The 22,863-nt window shown below is 39.1% G+C and overlaps 1 protein-coding gene across 2 annotated transcripts in view; it reads right to left on the bottom strand.

The window, feature by feature from the left end:
* Window positions 1-22,863, bottom strand: part of NKAIN2 (sodium/potassium transporting ATPase interacting 2) — a gene marked incomplete at both ends in the record, with an annotated part of 534,677 nt that overhangs the window by 21,637 nt on the left and 490,177 nt on the right. For both annotated transcript variants that reach the window (XM_083857719.1, XM_083857720.1), the window contains one exon: window positions 4,491-4,551. In XM_083857719.1, coding sequence (XP_083713845.1) covers window positions 4,491-4,551 — 61 coding nt within the window. The remainder of the gene's footprint in view (window positions 1-4,490; window positions 4,552-22,863) is intronic.

The raw sequence follows: 22,863 nt of genomic DNA on the forward strand, positions 1-22,863 counted from the left end.
ATGGTACACAAGAGAACATTCAGAGGAGCCATATTTGTTCTCTGATTGCCTTGCCACTGCCTAATAGTAGGTAAATGCTATTTCTGCTTTCTCTCTGGGTCAGCAAGAGAGCCTTCTAGGTTAGGATTTTACTCTGAGACAGACTAAATTAGAGATTTTCTCTTAGCTGGGGTTCATTCCTAGTCAAAGCTATCCCTCTAATAATAAGCAAGTCTCCTTACCCTCAACAGAATCTGTAAGGTGAGTGCAGAATTCCCATTGCAACCCAGGTTTCTTTCTTAATTGCTTAGAGACAAAAAGCCCTTAGAGGATGCTGCATGACTGCTTATATTCCAGTGTTTCCGGAAAAATGCCTAGATAGTTAATGAAGTTTTCAAAAATACATTGAATTTTCTTTTAGTAAGGCAGTAGCAGCTTATAGCAGGGAGCCAAATTGCTAGTGAGCAAATGCACATTAAAGGAACATTTCAATGTTATTAAAAATAATGCACAGCCTTTAAAAAATGTAGGTCTAAAATGATTTTGGGAGACAAATGAGAAGCTCCACTAAGTTCACAGTCATTGAATGCCTCCAAGTAAAGGCTGTTGCTGACATTTTCATGTTTTATTTTTAGTTGCTGCAGCTAATAATGCTAATGAGGTAAGAATGGAAATGGCTTTGGCATTCCAATGGTAGTGGTGGAGAGGAGAGTGTGGAGTTGGTGGCAGTGCTGCTGGGGACCCATTCTGCCTAGTCTTTCCCAGAAAAAGACTTGAGGCACTTCAACCTATGCAGCCACAGGGAAAATGTTTGGGAGTGTCAAACCTCCCCTGAGAGAAGCAGCCATGGAAGAGCTGCTCTTGTCTGCCCCTTGGACATGGGTGTTGCAGTTCGAGTCTGGTGCACCCAGTGTTAGAGCACTTCTGGGACTGTACCAGGAGTGAAAGCAATTTTCCTCTTTAATCCTTGGTGCAGAATTAACCCAAAGCAGATTATTCTCATGAAAGATAGCACAGACTTGAGCTTTGATATAGGGGGCCTGCAGCTGGATTTATTTGGTGTGTGAGTATTTAAAACCTACAGATTTGCTGATTTGGTCCTAGTTATGATCATGATTTGATCACTGTATTGTTCCATTCCTAATCCTTTGGTGAGGTTAGAGCAAGTTAATCTTAGTGAAATGTTTCCTTAATTCTACCCTAACTCATTTTGCCTCTTAATAAAATCTGCATAAAGAATAGGGAAATAGTAATTCTTTCAGCTTGTTCCAATTACTCTGAGAGCAAAGCTAATTTGGCTGAAGCAGCTTAAGAGCAACTTGACTGTGTTTCTACAGTCGAGGCTCTGTGCCAACTGACACACCTTCTATAGACACCTTCTATATTCCAGAGCAGTGTCAGTATCTTCATCTGGTTAAAATCTGGAACATGTCCATGTTTGGCTCTTGGATACTGCATGGCTTTTTCTCCAGTCTTAGGCCTTGCTGCTCAGTACTACCAGGTTCATTTTTTCTGCCTCTTTTGATCCTCTTTTGGGCTGCTGTTGTTCCCATGGCCCATTAGAAAAGCAGAAGAAATGGAATTGAGTTTATGGGTGCTCACTTCGTCCGTTGTGAAAAGCAAAATACTTTTTCTCTTGATTCTATCTCATCAGAAAGGACTTGTGGCTAAATGACACTTTGGTATGACCCAATACATTTATCCTTATGGTTCTCTCTATTTGTAAGGCATCTCATTTTTATAGGCATGAGTGGTCCTGAAAGCCAGAGATCTAGATTTCTCCTGTGATGTCTGTGAATATGGAGGTGGGTAAGAAGATGAAAATGTCCCTCTGTTACTCTTCATGGACTACTTCGGTGCTGGGAAAGCAGGGCAGTGTGGTTGTTGCTTTCTGGTGACTGTTTTTACCAGAGGATCTTTCACAGTTGATCTTTCACATCACTAGCACACAGCGGGAACATCAGCTGCCAGACTTCTTTGAAACACAAGCCTGGCCTCACTCCTTATCAGGTGTGGATGCTAGGCAGTGGCTGGGGGTAGCACAGTAAAGCTTTTTTCTGCTATGCTAGATGCTTAACAGCTTTGGAGGAGGGAGTACACCGTGAGTAGGAGGGGAATCTCCTGTCACAGAGTTTGCTCCAAAGTTGGCAACAGGCAGGGGTGAGGGACTGGAAATGTGAAGAGCCTATGGAAAGAGAAACCCAGCTAGGGGATCTGGAGCTATCTCTGATCAAAAACCTTTTGCAGCAAGCTCTAGTAATGAATCTGGGACATATTCCACTTTTTCTGAAAGCTTTTCTCTTTAGCATTCACTTGGTCTGCATGAGATGACCCCATCTGTGATAATGTGGAGAAAGTAAAATTTAGGCACCTTCCTCTGGAGTACAAATACTATATAACAAGACATCCACAAGGGATACACTTCTCAGAAGAGCACAATAGATGGATGTGTTGCCAAAATGGATGGAAAAGGTGAGGGAAAATGCATCTAAGAAATAAAAGAATTTTAAATTAGGCCTAAGCAGGGGGTATTTGTGCAGACTGTGGGACCTGGCTGTCAGAGTGGATGTCTGAACAGAGAGAGAACTAGAATCATTCTTACTTGCTACTTCATGAGCCCTTTCAGTAGAAATGAAAGCTGTTTTAATTTTATGATACTTCAAGGGGCCAGATCCAGTCTGAGCATTATTACACTGTTGGCACAACTCAGCCACAGAAGTTCCCTTTCCCTTTTTTGCCAGCCAACCTCCCAAACCTCAGCAGAGCGGAAGTTGCAGCACTTGAGCTTGTGCTGGCTTCATTGCACTGCGTGAGGATTCACCCTGGTGCCTCAGAGAGGTGCTGGCAGATGGGTGAGATGCTCTTTGACTGGAGGAGGAGACCTGGCTGGGGTGTACTAACAAAGAAATAATGAAATCTAAATGACAAAAGTAATGACAAAATAGTCAAGGTGATGGCAAGAAAATGTTCAAAGAAGCATGACAATCTGGCTGCTGAACAACAGGGAGCTCTTGCTGCAGAGAGAAGAAAACAATACCATATTGGCCATGGCACTTTGCTGCCAGGAATGCTGCTTTATGAACCATGGGAGAAGTCTCTCAAATGTGCTCTGACTTCTGCGCTTGATTGGTGAGCCAAGCCACAAGTCCCTTCCTCACTTTTTACTTAGATCATGCCCTGAAGCACTACAGAAGAGTGAAAAAAAATATTTAAGCCCTTAGAAGAGGGGGCAGAACAGTATTGAGTGGGATTTCATTTTGGGGGACAAACAAAAACTCTCTTCCAGCTCTGTGGATAATGAATGCATTTATGAGAAAGAAAGTATATATGACTGGGTACTTCCCTTACTTCCCTGAACAGAAAAGTCTATTTGTGACATACCCCTGCTCCACACAGCTGTCCTAAACCCTTTGTACTCTTTATACCTTCCTCACTTCCACAGAAACACAAAGACAACTGAAATGAGCATAGTCGAAACGGCCTCCAAAGTGTGGTGGTTTGATTTCAGCATTAAATCTCCCCTTGATGGTTCACAGTGACACTGTATTGCCAATAGATTATAGGGTTGTAGCTATTTTCCACGCAGGAGAACACACAAAGGAACCCCCGCCAGCCCTAGCAGTGCTCTCAATCAAATAAAAACCCTTTAGCTTCCTGTTGCAGAGCTCTCCCTAGGATTCATGTATATTTTATCAAAGTTACATGCAGTTTTGATACTTGTTTCTAAAGTGCTTTAGTATGAATCCCAAGATGTACTGAAATGCTGCAGTGGCCCTTTTTAAAAAAATCCAGGTTAGAGAAAAAAATGGCTTGATTCTATAGCATACAATAAGAGCAAATTTTTCTCAAAAGGCTTCTATTGATATAAATAAGCAGAAGAAACACAAGCCTATATCTATATGAAACCATTTCACTTCTTGTAATTGTACCCTGAGAGCAGCAGGAACCAAGAGAAGCTCCACTGTTTCACCTCTCATAAATGAAGGTCCTGCAATGATCTAAAGCTATTTTTTGCCAGAAGTGCTTTTACAAGACAACATACATGCCAAGACAAAAGAGCTATAACCTCTGTTGTAACCAATTACCCTGAAAATAGTTAATAACAGCCTGGAGCAAGGGGAAAAAAAAAGAAAAAAAAAGAAAAGGAAAAAAAAAAAAAAGCTTGTATTTACTAATTGGGATTTTTTTTCTTCCTTTAAAAACAAATAAACAAACAAAAACCCAACAAAAAAGCAACAAGCTTGTTTTATGTCTTAAGCTAAGTTGTGAGATAAAGAGTTGCAATGATCTTTCCAGAAGGTATATGTAATTTTCAACTGGTATTTCATGACTCCTTTGTTTCTCAGACATTTCCAGATTTTGGACCAAGAAGGATGGACAGAAAACATGGCCTGGCTATGGTATAATAAGACATTTAGGCTGAAGTCAGCAAGAGCCAAGGTAGTGGAGAGGTGATTAAAAAAAAAACCAAAACACATTTGTTTTGTATGTAATAAAGCTTTAGTACTTACAGCTGTCCTCTTCTTCAGTAATACACTTCACAACATAACAGGCATAGATGAAGCCTGCCAGCTGAAACAAAATGTAATAGTGTTAGATGTAAGACTGATACCATAGAGAAACAAGAGATGGCTTTAGAAAAGCAACTACAGAATTGGAAAAAATAACAAAATTCAACAGACTTTCTTTGGTGTGGTAAAGATAATTCTCTGCAACAATTTATTAATTTTAATTAGAAATAGGGGAATTCTACATCTTTCTTGAAAAACACACCCTTCAATAAAACTTCCAAAAATGGATCAAATTTTTTCCAATGCCTAGGTGACTTCTTTTTAATTTTTGAACAGATAGAAAAGTGAATGGGTATTTGGATGGTTGAGCTTTTAGCTACTGAAAATGTAAATATTTCTGTCAAAATCAGATTTTCTATCCAACAAAACCTGGACCTCTAGCAGAACTTTTTTAAAAATCAGAACTGTGCAAACTGAATCAAGGACAAATTTACTGCACTTGTAAACCAGCTTTATAATGATATTTTATTGGTTGAAATTAGGGCTGTGGACTAATGGAACTTGTTCCCATATCTGCAATAGTCCCCAAGCCTCATGACAAGTAACTTTGGACAGCCCTGGATGTGTTTACATCAGCATCTCACACAGCAGCTGGCAAATTGTATCATGTTCCCTTCAATCCTCTCTGCAGAGCACACCCAGAATTGAATTGTAAACAGAAGCAATGGGATTTAAAGAAAAATGAAAATCTGGAGTAATTATTGAAATACCACCTGAAAAAAAGATAATAAAAAAAAGGAATAAATGGCCAAGATCACCCATGCAACAGGCCAAGTATCATGTGAGTCAGCTGCTGGTCCCTCTAACAAGTTCTGTTTTTGCTAAGTTAGACCAGAAGTAAAAGAACAAATACCGGAGCAGCAACACATGTCACATGTTGCCTGCTTTACACAACTTCCTTTACATGTAGGTCCTGAGAGTTTTCTCTACTACATTACAATGCATCATTTTTCATCCTTCAGCTCATCACTGAAGTTTGCATGGTAGGATGTCAAAAGAATTCCAGTTATTTGATCTCTGTGCAGTGAAAAGTGATCTGTGCTGCCAAGATGTGTTATTCTGCACAGGCCACCTCACAGAGATATTTTCATGAGCTGCAAACCCATCTGTACATTTTGGGAATTCATTCTTTATATGGATAATAAAAACGCCTAGAGGCTTCAGCCAGGACTGAGCTTGGTGTGAACGGTGCAAACCCCATAATCTCTGGCTGAGGGAGATGATGATCTTAACCTCAGTTTGAGTAATCAGTGGGTTGGACAGTAGAAGAAGTGCAATTTGAGAGACAATGTATTATGAATGCTGTTAGTAAAAATGGATTTTTTTTCATTAATCCAAGGCGTATGTACAATCACTGCAATACTGTGGGTTCTTAGAGCCCTTAATATTACCCACATATAAATTAAGTGTAAACAAATCCATTCAATTTCATAGTGCCTTCAGACCTGAGGCAGTGACTATGCCAGGTTTATTCCAGCTCTTACAAAGATATTTCTTGAATTTCTGTCAGCTTTCTATGCAGAAAACTACCTATATCCACAAATTCTATCCTCTAATATCCATATGGGTAAGAGATGGCAAAAGGGGAAAAATAAAAGGTCAGCCTCAAAGCTTTCCTGAAGAGATCAAGACTTGATTTGGAGATCAGACTGAAGTCAGCATAGGTGTTGTCTGCTCACAGTTTAAATTCCTGTCAGAAGCCCAGAAGCTGCATTACAATGGAACTAAACCATTAATTTTGTCATTTATTATAAATCTGCCTTACAGTGCTGCTGGGAAGATTTTACACCTGGGAAGGATGAAATATTCACCTCCGGACACAAAGAACGCACTGTACCAAGAAGTGGCATTCAGCTAATATCAGCATTTCATCTCTCCTTTATTGGATCACTCTTCTCTTGTTTCTTGGCTTCAAGACAGAGGGCTAATTTGCTCCACTGACTTATGCCCTGCATAACCCCATTGACTTCAATGACATTACTTGAGGTTTAATTCAGCAACGAATTAGGCCCAGAAAGGTTGTTCATAAATGATTCCATTCTTGGATGTGAACCTTGGCTTAATAGTTTCTCTGTTCTCTTTTTACAGACCATCAGATCCAAGATAGCTGAATAGTTGCATCTCCAGCAGGCTCCTGTAAGAATGTACCCCTACACCCGAGCAGCCTATGGTAATCCTTTTCTTGCACTGCAGTTCAATACTTTACTGTCTTCTAAACACCACAAGTTCATGCGTTATTAACTGAACTTATCTTACAAAGCACAGCAAACAAACTGTATCACAAATGGTGTTTACAACTGATCTTTTAATTGTATTCAGTTACATTGCTGAAATCTCTAGGGAACTCCTTTGATATATAAGCAAATCCTACAGCATTTCATCAGATGAGCATGTTGATTAAAAGAATGCCTTAAAGCTCAAATTGTTCTGATCTAAGTACAAATGTCAGGGTTTTTTTCCCATGAGATAATCAGAGTTCATAAAAGAAACCTCCCCTTCTCCCACATTTATCCAGCCCTTTGCTTGGTAAACATAATAATTTTGTTCTTATTTGAATCTCACATTAGATTTTTTCTTTCTCTCCTTTTTTTTTTTTTTTTAAACTAGGCAATTTATCAGTTCTGATACAATGACAGCCATTCAAGATTTATCTTCTAATTGCATCAGCAGCAGTGGGCACACACTGGGAGCTGAGGCTCAGAACCAGAAGTGGCAGTTTTCATTTTGATGATACTCAGTGGCCTGAGCCCAGGGTGACTGCAGAGATCCCCAAGATAGAGATCAGGAACATATTTCCTCCCCTGTGGACTAAGACTTCCCATAAGAAGGGTACAGCTCATCTGTGCAATTAGCAGAGATGTCTTGGGGACTACTAAAATTTTTAATGAATTCCCACGTGGATGGAGAGGTCTCCCAAAATTTACCACCTTTGTTACAGTGCAAGATCCACTCCTTTAACCAATTCTCTCTAACAAAAGCACACTACAATATAGCTTTGTATCACGAAAAATACCCCAAAGCCCCCAACCAATCCAAACAAAACTCCTCACCCTGGAGAAGGATATGAGAGAAGAAACCAAAACAGAACTTAGTCACATCATGTAATACATTCCTGGAAAGTCCTCAAACACAGCAGTGCTCAGTGCAGTATGAGAATTACACAGAGCAGAATCTGCCTGATTCAGTACCTCCAAAAGATTTTTGTCTTACATGAGAAGGAAGGAAATGAGTCTTCAGAGATAAAGAAGAGAAGGTGCCTGACTGTCTCAGAAAATCAGTTTAAAACTGGGAAAGTTAGCTTGAAAATCTTGTTGCTTTGTATCCCTACCTATTTTTTTTTAATTAACTGAGCTTTGTTTTTTATAAACCATGCAGTGATAAAAAGAAATAGGTGTAATGAGCAGAAGATAATTTCTGGATCCCAGACCCATCAGGATTAGGTGTCTACATCTGTCCCACTCACATTTTAATGCTGCAGTATGGGCCTCTAGAGGAGAAGAAACCATTAACAACAATCCTGCTCATTTATACATAGAGTGATTAGTGAATGCACATTTTTATGAACCTCATTTTCTGCACCTTGAAGAAATCTGCTCTTTACAATTTTCCCTGATATATCCATATGAGAGTATAAATGAATACTGCTCTTTCTAAAAGTGACACATTACCCATGCCTGCACCAGCTTCCTGGGTGTACTTTGACGGCATCTGATGACCTTAATTTTATAAGCAGTGATCTCAAACGATAATTTTGTTTGTTCTTTATTTATTTTTTTTTTGTTTTTTTTTTTGTTTTTTAACCTATAAGCATGTTGATAAAACCATTTTCCTTCTGTCAAAAAAAAAAAAGAAGAGAGGAAAAGCCTAAAATAAATCACCAATAAAACAGAACCACTAAAACTTTGGTAATAAAATTAAACTACAAAATGAAGGTAATGCATTTTATTGCCTTATCATAGCCATATAAGGCAAACAAAAAAGTAGATAGAATATTGCCGCCTAAATCAACGATGTCCCGTTACACCATTAAAGACTCTTGGTGGATCCTGAGTCTCTGTGAGTGTACTTCCAGACTTGCTCAAAATGTCAAGTGCTGTGATCAAACTTCATCAGAATCCATATTGATCAAAATGTGGACTGTAGTTTTGCTGTTTCTTCTCACTTCTTTTATGGAGATGAATGTTTCTATACACTGCAAATTGCACCAGATTTAGGAAAAATCAAAATATGACTAGCTCAAACAATAATATGGCAGAAATGCATGGATGTAATTCTGGCCCTGGGAATACTATATTGCAAAGCCATGATGTTATATGACCAGCCATGTGCAAATTAATCGTATTTCTTAAGCTTACAGTGGTCTGCACATATAAAACCTTTGTAGTGCTGTGTATTTAAGGGGCAATGTTTCTTTAAAATGGATTTTTGGAGTCTGGAGATATATTGCTATATATACACACACACACACACATTATGAGCAACTGAAGAACTGGAGCATTACTGTCTAGAAAGCTTTCAGTGTATTGATTCTCAGAAGAATCATACTCATTATTTAGCAGGAAAGGTGAGGCAGAGACCTTTCTCTCAATATCTCTAGATTTAAGTCAGTGTCATGGGGGTTCTAAAGCTGCCCCCTACAAAAACCCTTTCAAGCATGATTTCACTGCCTTCAGCAGTGCTGCATCAGTGAGTGAACATCATTGCTGGAGTTTAATATAAAACTCAAGCTGTGTTCCATGGAAACTATTCTGTTGAGGTATGCTTTTATTTGTGCTTACATTTAACATTATGAGAACTCTGTCATTCCTCCAAGTTTAACTCTCTTTCATCATCAAAGGAGCGAATAGGAAAACTATTGGTATAAGGACAGATTCCTGATAGGGAAGGCAGACTGTGTGGCTCTGCTGTCAATCTTTTACAGAATTAACTAATCCATGCGCTGTCCAGAAAGAATATTTCATTATTATGGCCAAGTAGCTTTATTCTCTGCAATAAATAAATAATATCTAGTGGGCACTTATGAAATTTAAAAGCAAGAGAAAATGATAATTTCTTAGCCTGTGTAGTCATCAAATTACTTTTCTTTCCTTTCTTGAGCTGAAAACTCAGCCCCAAAGGGTTTTGGTTTTGGGGATTTTTTAGCAGACACAGTGAAACCATGAATCATAAATTCAGATAAGTCTAGGCACATTGGAAAAGAGAAGTGTGATAAAAATTGCATTTATTTCAACTAGCGCATCATAATTTTTTATATCAGCTGTCTAGAAAGTGCTTAACATAAAATCTTCCTTTATTTCTCAGTGGACTCTTTAGTTTTCTGGAGATTTCCTTTTTGTACAAGCATTTGAAGATCCCCATGAAGACCTGCTAGAAAGCTTTTATTTGAAATGCTGCTGGGCGCTTGAGAGCGGTTCTATCTTGTTCAGGGTTCCCTGAGCATCTTCCCTGGCAAGCTTCTGCACCTGATCAATTGAAGAGACTGTAGGGGCACTGAAAACCACAGCACTCTGGCTTGTCAGAAAAGAGCAGTGCAAACCTTTAACAACAGTAGAAAGCAAGAGCTACTTACTGCTTTGTAGCTGTATTACAGACATTGGCTCGACCCAAATTTCCAGAAAGTTTAAACTTTAGTGAGAGTTTTCTGCAATTTTGACCTAAAACTTTCTACAAATCTTCACTCTTCCTAGGTATTTCTAAGTGATTTATGCTTTGATAACCACATGATATTTGACACTTTTCCATGATTTCATCTCACAGCTAAAGAGTAGCATGTCCTTTTTTCCTGCCTCAGACTTGAAAGGTAACCTAAAATACAGGGGCTACCAGCTCACATGAAGTAGAGCTGGGGATCACTTACTGCTGACCTCTGTGATAATTGAGCTGTGGAGTATCTTGTAGATTCAGACTTAGCAATGAACTTAACATTCCTGCTCCCACAGGTGAAATGCCCCAGCCAGGACTCTGCTGTATTCCCTCAAGAAGCTGAGGCAGGCACATCTCATTGGACAAAGGGAAGGTAACAGTAGGCTCACCTGTGTTGATGGCCAGGTGACAGCTTAGAACAAGGATGGTGCTGAGAAGCCAGGAAGAAATTCTCCACCTGCATTCAGCAGGTACTGAGTGCAGCTCAAACATGCATTGCTTAGTGCAGGCTGAAGGCATTAGTGATGCCAAAAATATGTTAAACCTGGAGAAATTTTAATTTTCAATTTTCTGCTTTTGTGGAATTGTCTCCACTTTACATTTTCTGACTTCATTAATATCAGATGAGATCTTTGGTTACGTATTTTTGTTAATTCCATCCATTCCAAGTGTATGGGAAGTAGTGAAAACGGAAAAGTCTATTGCTTTCTTTCCTCTCATGGTGTAACTCTGTAGCCCAACTTGTCATTGAGAACAGAGTTTTGATTGGACAGAGGTCAAGTGTATGTAGTGGTGCCTGCTCTTCACATAAAAATTATTTAGCTATTAGAGCTATCTAGACTGCAAAAAACAATCCCATTTATTTTTAAACAAGACAAACTGCCTCTGTCCTCTTGGCAACAGAAAAAAAAAAAGAAGCTTAAACAAAAAACTAAGTGAAAAGTTTTAAAAGATGCATCACCTTGTTTTTTCTGTAAATAGTAAGAATGGGTTATCAAAGCAAAAGTCCATATGTGTCTCTATGTGGGCTTTGCTCTGAAGGTTTTATAGCATGACAACTTCTATGAAAAAAACTTTGGACCGTTGTCTCCTCTTGTCTTCTGGGAAAGCTTTGGAATGGTTTAATCATCTGGTTTTTGGTATCTTACTGCTTTTGGCAGCAATAGCTTTTCTTATCATTATGTGTAACTGTGTGTTACCTTTTTCAGACAGCCATAGGAATAGGATAAGAAAAATTGGCTCTTTATGCTGCAGATCTAACAAAGCCACAGAGTCCTTGCAGCCCACCAAATGAATGTCTAGCATTTTAAATTGAACTGTGTTAGAAGAGACTGTTGATTATCAATGCTGCTCACTCTTTTGAGGAGCAGTAGGAAAAAAAATCGTATTTAAAATTTGTGCAGATTGAATAGGGGAAAATATTTTGATGGTACAAGAGAGCTCTGAATTTCTGATAAACAAACACATATGAGTGTTTCTGTTCAGTGAAAATATATCCCTCCATGTTGAGGGACCCATATGGCAAATAAACTTCAATGCTTTGAGTGTGAACATGGGGCCCTTGGATCTGGGAAACAGAAACATTCAGAAGAGCGTGAGTAATAGATGAGAAAGAGAATAATATGTTGTGACTGCCAGTTCCTCAGGACTGTGGCCAACCATGAACACTGTATAGAGCAAAACTTCAGAAAGCAAGCACAGGTAATTTTCTCTTCTCCATCGTCACATGTTAGATTAAATTAGATCATTGCTGTCACACAACTGACAAGAGCCAGAACATTTCATCAGAGGTAAGAGACTTTTCAGTAACAGCCAACTCTTTCTCTGTGATAATACTTATTTTCCCTGATGAATTGCTGTTTATTTGAAGGCTCTGATGATGGTCACAGGGTCAGGAAACTTCATGGAACGTGACAGATTTTGCACTGCACTGACTTCATAGCGGTGGTCATGTTGTAGCAGCCTAATAATGCTCTGATCAAAGTGTTCGTACAACAGCTGGTGATGGTGGTGCTGACAAGGCAGATGGATGCACGGTATGCAAAGTACACAGCTCAGCTGAAGCAGCCCTTCAGCAGCCTGAATAGTCAGGCTCATTACTTTAACATACAGAAAGAAAAACAAATAAGGCATTCATAGGAACAGCTCTAGAGAGTGTGATCAAGATGAATAGGGCTTGAACTTATGAAACCTGAATGTTGATGGATTATCAAAATACAGAATAGTTATTCAGAAGATCAGTGGGAATTGTGGACTAACAGCAGAGGAACTGACAGATCTTTTTGACAGTGCCATCAGCAGCAGAGTTGCCAGGAAGGTGACTGTCAGATGGAGGATTTGCCTGAGGCCTTTGGCTGTTCATGCCTCTGCACAATAGGAAAGGTAGGATACCTGACAGGACAGCCTCTGTCTCTGGCAATGCATATCAGGAAGATGAGGAAGAGTGAACTTATCTTAACCGAATAACTCCCTTAAGCCTCATGCTCTGGAGTAAAGAAATAGAGGTATCCCAGTGAAAGTACAAAGCAGCATGCAGAGGGTGCTCCACATCATCCCATCTCCTTAGGATCCACACATCTAGGAAATGCATTGCTTAGCACAAACATTTTGCTCCAGGTGCACAATATAACAGCATCAAGTGTCAGGGGGGTTTCAAAGTCAATAAAACCTCTTCCTGTGGTGTCTAATGTTTAAAGTAACTGAACTCAGCTAATGTTTCAATGCTATTTTTCCTCTCAGCATTAACCTACTGCAGGCTTTTTCCACCTTTGAAAACTATAATAAAAGATATGTTTCAGAGCTACCTTTTTCATTCAGCAAAATCAGCTAAGCAGACTTCAAAAAGCAAATGCCAAAGCGCTTTGTGAAAACCCTTCCTGCAAAAGAGAACCACTGGAGAGTTTAAATGAATCTCGCCCCATGAAGCCCAGGCTGCTACAAAGACAGATTACACTCTAGAGGCTCCAAGCAGAATGACAGATTGAATTCCATGGTCAAAGGCACCTTTCCCCTTACAGACCTTCTGCTTAAGGGCAGAGGATCACTCTCTTGTTTATTCAGCATCAAAAATAGTGATCTCCTTGCTCCAAATGGAAATAGTTTGATGGCAGAGATCCCAGTCACCGCTTGGGGTGGCAGAATACATACGATTGCATTTTGCAATATGTGTGACCAAAAAAAAAAATTGAACCTTTTAGCTGAAGATTCCAGTAACATCATATCACATGAGGCATTTCGGGGGAATGACGAATTACAAAGAGAGAACATTCTCGGAAAGGCCATGTCCTCAGAGTCTGTGCCTCATTGCAGAGAGTTAAGTGGATGAGTTATATCTCTGACAGTTTATGAACCTTGTTAATATAATGCAGTACCTGGGAGTGTGCCAGCCACAGTGATCAAGGAAGTCTGAATTAGACCTCTGCCACCGACAGACATCAGGTGCCATTTAAAAATAAATGCTTCGCCTGAACTGGGCGCATTTCTCTCCAAAGCAGTGATCGCCAGCTTGGAGCTCTGACGACCTATGTGGCTCTCAGTAACACAGCACACATCTCTTCCCTAGGTTTCAGTAGCAGGCTGTTTAATGTGCTGATGCACAAGCTTCTTGGTAGGAAGAGCATAAGTGGCAGCAGTATTTTGACATGTTAGTCTTTATGAAAAATGTGAGGTTTGTGTTTTCTTTAACCCACATGTGGTGCAGGCTGCAGCTCTGTCACCTGTTTCGGGCACAGGTCATTCAGGGCAGCCCATCTAGTGGCAGATTACGTTGCCTTGGACCCAGCAGGAGAGGGGAGGGAAAGCTTCTGCACCAGCAGAGAAGGCCAGTCTCCATCGAGCCTGCACACTGGCAATGGACTGCATGAAGTGAGAGCAAAAGGCACAGACCTTCTCCTTCTGCTCTGACAACTGCACACAAGTAGCCACCATGCTGGTACAGCAGCTGTGTTTCTTCTTTGTCCCTGAAAATGCTCTGCTTTTCTTGCCTCCAGAAAGTCCCACTTCTATGATGCAGATGCCTAATATGAATATCAAAACAATGCAATCCAGTCACATTTTAGTCTTTTTTTTTTTTTCTCCCAAGACCTGTAACATTGAGATAAAGGTGCCTGAATTGCCAGGGCATTGCAAAGACCCAGTAAACATTATGACTTTTAGTTGCAGTTTTTGGATGGAAGGCATGAAAAGTGCTACAGCTACATATACTATTCCATGTTGTTATTATAATACTTTGTGCAGAATATGAGCAATGTGTTAGGGCTTTATTTTTAATATTTGTATTTGATTTGTGTATTCCAAGTGTTTATAGCATCACTTCTTTTCCAATTTTCTGTCAAAAACATATATTTAGTAGACAGAAATTTGGTGTTGACTTGAACAGATACACCAAGTCTTTGAAAAATGAATAACAATATTATTTACTGCTGAGGGTTAGAGAATAAATTATTTAGATGTTTGGTTCCTCTACATCACAAGTTCATTGCCAGAATTGAGAAATATTTCATCTGGTTGTATTGACTTGGCAGAATAAAGGGCAGAAGGATAATTTAATTGAAGAGACATGAGAGGACATGGCACTGTGCAATGAGATCCAACTTGCACAGCCATCTTCACAGACTGCTGAGCTGTGTAGCTGCATAGCAGCAATAAACATAGGGTAAAGCCAAAATGTCGTTTTTAGTGAGAGGTTTTCTTACCCCTGGTTTCTTATGTATCCAAAAGAAGTGGAAATAGTTCTATTGAAGTTTTTTAGAAGTTAATGAAAAAAGTTCTATGGAAACTGTGCATAAAGTTGAATTAGACTTCTCAAAAGAAGAAAAAAATTCTGTTGTCACAGGTCAGTTCTAGTCATGTTTCCAATTCAAGAGCTTTAATCTGAGATGTTTTCTATGATCTAGCCTGTTTTCATATATCAAGATGGATGATGCTAGTTAGTACCAAAGTTGTGTCTACTAGGAAACATCAGGAGAATGTGCCAAAGGAAGAAGAAAAATACTATTTGCAGTATAATGCACTGGAAAGCTGCTTAGAGTGTGTTATCAGAAGAGAAAGAAGAATGCCAGCACAGATGGAAAAAGGCACCAGGTACTCAAGTACACACAGCCATGCTGACCTACCCTTCCTTTTCCACTGGTGCCCTAATGGTAGAGTGTATTATCCGATGGGAACAAGAAAATTTGGGAATTAGGAGATATGTCAGTACTATCTAATGGCTCCTGGCTTCATCTCATAGAATCATGGACATCTGAAACCATCTACTGGTACACAAAAGACACTCAGTTTGCCTCTGTCTTTAGCTATGGAGATTGCTAGGCCATGAAAACATCCTACTTCATCAAAACTCATGGGTTAGGAAGTTGCTTATTTAGAAAGATTATGTGATTATCAGGTCAAGTTCTAGGGAATTACTATGTTATTTAGCTAGGATATTAATTTGTGAAACCATCCTGCTTTACAAAACAGACAAAACTAAGTGTCTTCACTGACTATTTACTCTCAGCATCCTTTTGGGCAAAGTGAACAAATAATTTACATGAAGAAAATCTGACATAGAAACCTTATTTTTAATTTGATCAAGGGATCTGGGAGCTCACTGATGACCTTTAGGGGAAGTATGTGAATGGTTTTTGAAAATGGGATTTGAGAGCTTTGACAAAATTTTATCTTTTATAAACATCATATTAGGCACGTATTTCATCCTATTTGATAGCAGTAAATTAAAAGTAATAGCTGTATTTTGTCTACACCTATTAACAAAAAATCCAATTAAATTGTAACATTTATCAATAAACATATCTAACAGGTGAATAAACCATGGAACCTTCACTGCAGAGGCAAAAAAAAAAAGTTTTTCACTAGATCAAACCACATATTATGATTTATCAAATTGTTAAGTGCTGTGCACATCACTAAGATGTTTATTTAAATTCTGAAGATATGCATTCATATATGGTTTGATCTAAGATTTAAAACCACCTTATCTTTTTCAAGGCTCTTATTACAGATACCCTACATTTCATAAACTCAGATTTATTTGGTTTTTCAAATTTAGAGTAGTAAAAATCTAGTACTGTCTTTTGAATACTCAAGAAGATACTTGGAAGTTCTCAGAAAATGAGTAACAGTATTAGTGGGCAAGAAATCATGAATCTGTAGGAACGTAAGACTGCAGCATGAACCCAGAAATGTACAGGTATAACACATTAGGTATTAAAGTCCACTGGAAGCCCAGAGACATTGCAGAATAACTTCAGAGTTATAGAAATTGGAGGAAAAAAACAGAGTCTGAAAACCCCCCAAATATTTTATGCCAAGACAAAAGAAACAGCAGCCAAAATTTCAGTGAACAGGAACTGGAGTGGCAGTAGACCTTATTAGAGATAAAAGATTTGGAAAGTTTGACATATGAATGTGCTACCCAAATAAAATAGTTCCTTTGCTTGTCTATGCATAGTCTATGAACCAGAGTAGATACAGGTCCAATAAGCAGGTCTCTGTTTCTCAAAACACTGAAACATATCAAATACATTAATAATACTAAAGAAATAGGTTTAAATTAAGTTGAAAATGCCAACAGACTTCACACACAAAATTCATTAGGGCAGAAATATCCAGATCCAAAAAAGTTGCAAGTAGTTTTTTAAATGACAAGTTTAGCTAAAGAGCTCTAATTTGATGGTCTTGGTCCCTTTTGCTTGAATTACTGGGGGCCTGGCTGGGACAAGCATTGCTTCTGCTTTGCATATGTATCTAGATACTTTTTCCTGTGGAAACTTTGGCATCAGGAAGGAGGAAATAAGGGTGAGCTCAGCCTGGGCTTGTGAGAGTGAAGATCTTTTACGAACTTCAAAGTCCTTTGTTCAGATTTGCAGAAGCCTGCTGTTTCTCTGCAATGGAAATGAGATTTGCAGAGGCAGGTGGCTGCTTATATGCCCAGAAAGTCTGTGTGCTCACAAGTTTCTCATGAAAACTCTGCAAAATTGTCAGTGAAGACATAATTCCACAACAAGGTGTTAGACTTCATGCTTAATAGGTGCCTAATTAGTCGGTGCTTGCCACTGAATTTCACAGTGGTCTTCAGCATGCAGCAATGTAGACACGAAGGAAGATTTTATACAAGTGGGCAGCAAACAGATGTGAAGCCCTACTGGTATTCAGAGACATGTTAGTTGCATAATTCATGAAGATGTCTATTTTTTCTGGAGGATGGCATGTAGCACAAAAGCCTGCCTTGGGATCCTTTAGCTCCTCATGCTGATCCTTTAGCCCAGCCATCTCATTCAGCTTCAACACAAAATCTGGATAATGATCCCTCATCCACCTGACTTGAATCTGACAGAGTCATCCTAAAACTCTTCTGTGTTCTTTTGGAGATATCCTTCCAAATTCTTTTTAGGTCGTTGTGTTTTTCTACCAAATATAAATGTCCTGATGATGGCATATTTTTTTCATCATTCTTTTATCGATTTACTTGATCTTGAGCTCTTACTAAGCCCACTAAGTATTGCAGTTGTCTTCATTGTCCTTGCTGCTGCTTCATGTCAGACTTTCATTATTGATAACAATATTTTTTCAATCAATTTAGAGTCATCTTTTGCATCTTCCACATGCATCCTTTTTCATGCTTTCATTATTTATGCCTTCTTCACACTGATACTGTGTGTATCATGGGGAGATTCTATATCCTATAAAATGTCTTTTGTCTTCCATATGTCAACCAGTCTGTTTCCTGCTGCCAAGAAACAAAAATTGTGGCCTTACAGTTTCTATTAAACATCTATTGACTTATTGTGCTATTTCCATCAACTCTGTTTTTCCCCTAGCCAGCCACTGTATCACACACGAAAAGACGTTACCAAGTACACTTGTATGCAGGTATACAAATAAAGATGGAAAGGTGTCACAAGTACACTGTAATGTTGAATTAGCAGTCACATTTGCAGCTAACCTTAGAATAACCTTGTTTGAATGTAATGACTGTGGTATGCATATCAACTTTGAAATACTTTCCAGTTAGACCATCTTGGTATCACTTTCCTCATTTTGGAAAAGTGAATAATTCATGACAAAGGCAATCCCTATGCTTAGTGAGAGATCAATGTAATACCAATACACTGATATTTCTTCTAAGAGCCAAAAATTCTTGCTTGGTGCTTCACTTTTTGTGGCATAAGAGAATGGTCATGATAAAAATGTCAGAACTAGTGTTTTGCCTTCAAGTGTTACTTGCCCTGCAGCTTCTGAAGTTTTCACTTCACTAATCATAGACATACTTGGTGACAATATAATTATCTTCCTTTTTTCCCCATAAATGTGCAAATGAATGCCAACTAGTTTTCCTCTTTAGTCACTGGTGAGTCAGGCAGCTAAAGAATGAACAGTGGTTCCCACTTGTTTCAGGTATCTAAATTATTCAAAATAGGTCTGGATGAATCTCTCCAAAGGTGTCTGTTTTGTTTCATGTCTGGGAAAGAAACTCCACTCCTGTCTAGCTTCAGCTAGATACAGCTTTTGGAAGACTGATTATTTGAATCATCAGTCTTTTAAAGCCTGATGATTTGGATTAAGCCTATTCTAGCAGAACAAATTAAGAAGTTCAGAGCTTCTATATGCCTACAACAATTTTAAAATTGACTGAATTTAGAATATGCAGACTGGAGGACTGACACTCCTTCAGAGCAATCTGGACATCTTGATACTGCAAGTACAAGCAAATAAAGTGTTTGAACACATAGAAGCAGGAAAGCCTGTCTCACAGATGGGTTGTCTGTGGAGTAGTGACTCCAGACCTGTGGCTCATAGTGCATAATTTAGCACTAGAATTAGAATATGAATTCCCAGTTTAACACAGCTGTTGAGGAATGCATTTAGTGCCTTTAGCTTGGGGTGGAGCTGCAGTGTAAGCTGCAGGTTAAGCTCTCTGGGGCCAGAGTCTGAGGCAAGAGACCACAGAGTGGCTCCTGGATAGTCAGACAGGAATGTTCCCTTACCAGAGCGGCTAAACAGATTGTGTGCTCTGTGGTTATTTAAAAGGGAACTCTGAGTCTAAACAAGGATGCTATATTTTGTCTGTACTTAACAGTGGTACTATACTGTATGTATGTACTATGCACACTGGTTTTCAAATTATTCTTTTAAGTCCACACCTGAGGAAGGATTTTGAATCAATGGAGAATGTTCAGAGAAGAGCTCTGACAGTGATTAGAGGGCTAGGGGAAGGAGATAAAGCAGTTTGGATACTGAAAGGAAATTAACTGTCATCATAAAAACAGCTAGTGAAATATTCCTGATGTCAGTATAATGTACTTTTTCAGATAAATGCATTGTAAGCATCTGGACTGAAAGCTAGCTATTTAGACAAGTTAAAGGTAAATTTTAACAAGAATTGTGGTGAACTTTCAATTGTGGGACAGTTTAAGATCAATATTAAATGTTTTTTAACTTGAGACAGGAGTTAATTCAGGGAATCTTTATGGCCTGTGTTATGTAGGAGGTCAGACTAGGTAATTGCAGCATTTTCCTCAGTCTTCATGGTTTTCTATTATAATATGATATACGTAATATTGGTATGTAAGGATTTTAGTATATAGGAGTATATGTGAAAGAAATTAATTCTAAAAATTGGGAAAAATGAGCACTGCTTTAGTGAAGGAATAACAGAGAAACTTGTAGTGATAGTAAAATATTTGTAATTAGTATCTAGCTCACTCTGATACAGTGGAGTACAATTACCCCCAACTGTATTATGGTTTCTTTTACTTTTTTCTTCTTGAGTAAATTAACTTCAATTTGCAGATTCAGTAATAAGTAGCATGGTGTATATTACACCATTATTACAACACCTAATTCATTAGATAAGTAATTTACATTGCTATTTATATAAGTGCTGAATTAAATCCAAAGAATCTCAGGAGAGTGAGTGGTAACCAGCTTGCTCCAGATCTCAGCTTAATATTTAATATGGAAATATGGGGAGAGATGGCACACCTCAAAAGCTTCAACCCTTATGTCAGGAACTGCATGTGAATTTTCAGAAAGGAAGAAAGTAGTATCTTAAAATATACATCCAAAACAAAATGTAGAGGATTTAAAGAAGGTAAGGAGCACTTGGGAATATGCCAAAGAGAAAACTGAGGAAATATGTCACCTTGACTCACTCTTTCACTTCCTCTTTTTTTAATTTTTCATTTTTAATAGAGCATATTATTTTTGACTTGTCTGTTGTACAGAGGGCTGGAGATTGGTATGAAATGTGCAGAGGGACAAAATTTCAAAATAGACATTGTACCACTGGCAGGAGGTTGCCTGAGGCAACACAGCTCCTCTCTGCTGATCATCATACAACCACAGTGCCAGACTTTTCCTCTTATGAAATGATCAGGTGCAAAAACTTCAAGGCTACAAGAACACTGAGGCAGCCCACAGCTGGTGGGGCCCTCCCTTGTCAGCAAGTAGCCTTCATGAAACATACTAAAAGAAGTGAAATGTAGAGCCAGCAATGACAGGAAGCTGTGCAGTTGTGTAAATCAAGTGTCTTATGGAATAGGGCCAGCCATACTCACAATGCAGAGACACTGCAGAACTGGAAATTTATCTTTGAAAAGCAGAGTACATTCTTGGGACCTGGACAATTACTGATGGAGGGAAAGATACTCTGGATGTTTAGCAATGGCTATGTTGCTAAATAGGAAAGGGCCAAGGGCCAATCTTTGGCTTCTGGGCCAAATTTTGTAGACTGGCTTTTGACAACACCACTTTGGTGCAGCTCTAGCTAAAGAACAGGGGCCATGCACAGACTGCACAGCACTTAACTGAGACTCCTGTGATTCCAGAGTAGCAGAGACTTACAGCTCTGAGGCAATGCCATCTCCTCTGAGGTGTTATTTTTCCCATTCAAAGTGGGAACAATGAGGGCTGTGTCACAGCCCAACAGAACGAGGTTTTGCACTCAGTTTACTGTTGCTGTACTGTAAAATGGCTGCGTCATATCAGCTGTCCTGGGTTGTGGTGTGGGATGTACACAAAGTATTTATTCTATCACCATCTTCACGAACTGTTGAAACCAAGTGGGGCACTACTCTAGTGTAGGGCTGTCTTCTGCTAATGGCCCATCAATGCCTTGCCCATGACTCACAGATAACTCCCTCCAGGGGTTATCTCTGTTTAATGGGCCATCAAGGACCCACTTCACACTCATCATCCCATTGTGAGATGCTCTGCCCAGGGGGAGGAGCCAAGCATTCTCACCTGGATATAATCAGGGATTTGAGACAGTACAAGCAGCCCTGACCCAGAGGAGCAGAGCTACCAGACCTTTCTACAGGATCACTGCTTCAGGAAGAGCACCTCATCTGGACTGCTTCCACCATCCTGCTCAGGTTGTATTCTGACTCTGTCAGTGGTCCTTTGTGTTATTGCATTTATTTTATTTTTACCTTTTTACCTTTCTTCTTATTAAATTATATCTCTGACTTGGAGCCTCTCACTCGTTTTGCTTTCAAACCACGACATCAGCCCATCCAAATTTTTCTTAGTGAAAGTGGCAAGGTAGAGGAGAGACAGCAGAAAATTTTCTTGTTTGGTATTGATGTCTATATTGAGATGATTCCTCAATTTTGTCTTTAACTCTGAAACTACTCTTGGATGCAAGACTAAGGATTGTGTCATGCCTCTTGGATGTAAAAGGAGAGTATATAGGGGTGCTTGGGGTTGCAAAGCATCTTGGATAACACTGGGAAACTGTGTAAGCCTGAAGGAACAATGGCTGGTCCTGTCTTGTCCATTCTGCCTTCTGGAAGAGTTCTCTGAAAGGACATATCTCCAGAAATGTATTCATGTACTGTCATAGAAAATGTTTGTGGGAGTATTCCAAACAGAGGCAGGGTGTAAGCTGAAAAATAAGTAATGTCATTTATCAGGAGTCCAGTGCTTGAGTTCTGTCTCTGGCCCTCTCTCACTACCAAGACAGATGTTCCCTTTGAGGACACTCACGTTTTTAAGCATTTCAATATCTCTGATCCAAAGGGTTCCCAAAACACTTGAAACATATATTGTTAGTGTGACGATTATTATTATTCTGTAAATCTCCACAGTCACAGTAGTATTTACTTCCCTCAGACAGCCTTGCTGAGATTCATGGTCTCCTGAATAATAATGCGAACTAGTGCAAGTAATAGCTTCACAACTGGAACTGCTCAGACTGATAAAGAATCGAGTTTCCTTTCATATTTTTCCACTGACCACATTTAGGATCTTCCATGTATCAGTGTGGGGATGTATCACCTCTCATTTGGAAGCTAGGTTTCCAGCATTTGCATTCACCTTACTCTGGGAGCTGTTTGCTCATTTTACAATGCATAAAATGGTACACCTTATTAATTGTAATGTTTCCTTTTTTTAAATTATTTTTTCTGGGATGCTTAGATTTTTAGACATGACTTCCCTTCCTCCTCTCTGTCATTTTTTAAATAAAGAATATAAAAATGATGAAAGTAAGTGCTGAACACTAGCTGCTTTAAAATATTTTTCTGCAATGGGTATCTGCTTATGCTTGTGTGCACACATTTATATGAGGACATGCATGACTGAGGGGGAGGAAAGATTTTGGTGCAAAGGGAGTGGCTGTACTTGTTGCTCTATTCTAGCTACTTCTTACAGTTTTTGAGTTTCTAAA

Source organism: Zosterops lateralis, assembly GCF_965231275.1.
Source record: "Zosterops lateralis genome assembly, chromosome: 3".
Classification (NCBI taxonomy): domain Eukaryota; kingdom Metazoa; phylum Chordata; class Aves; order Passeriformes; family Zosteropidae; genus Zosterops; species Zosterops lateralis.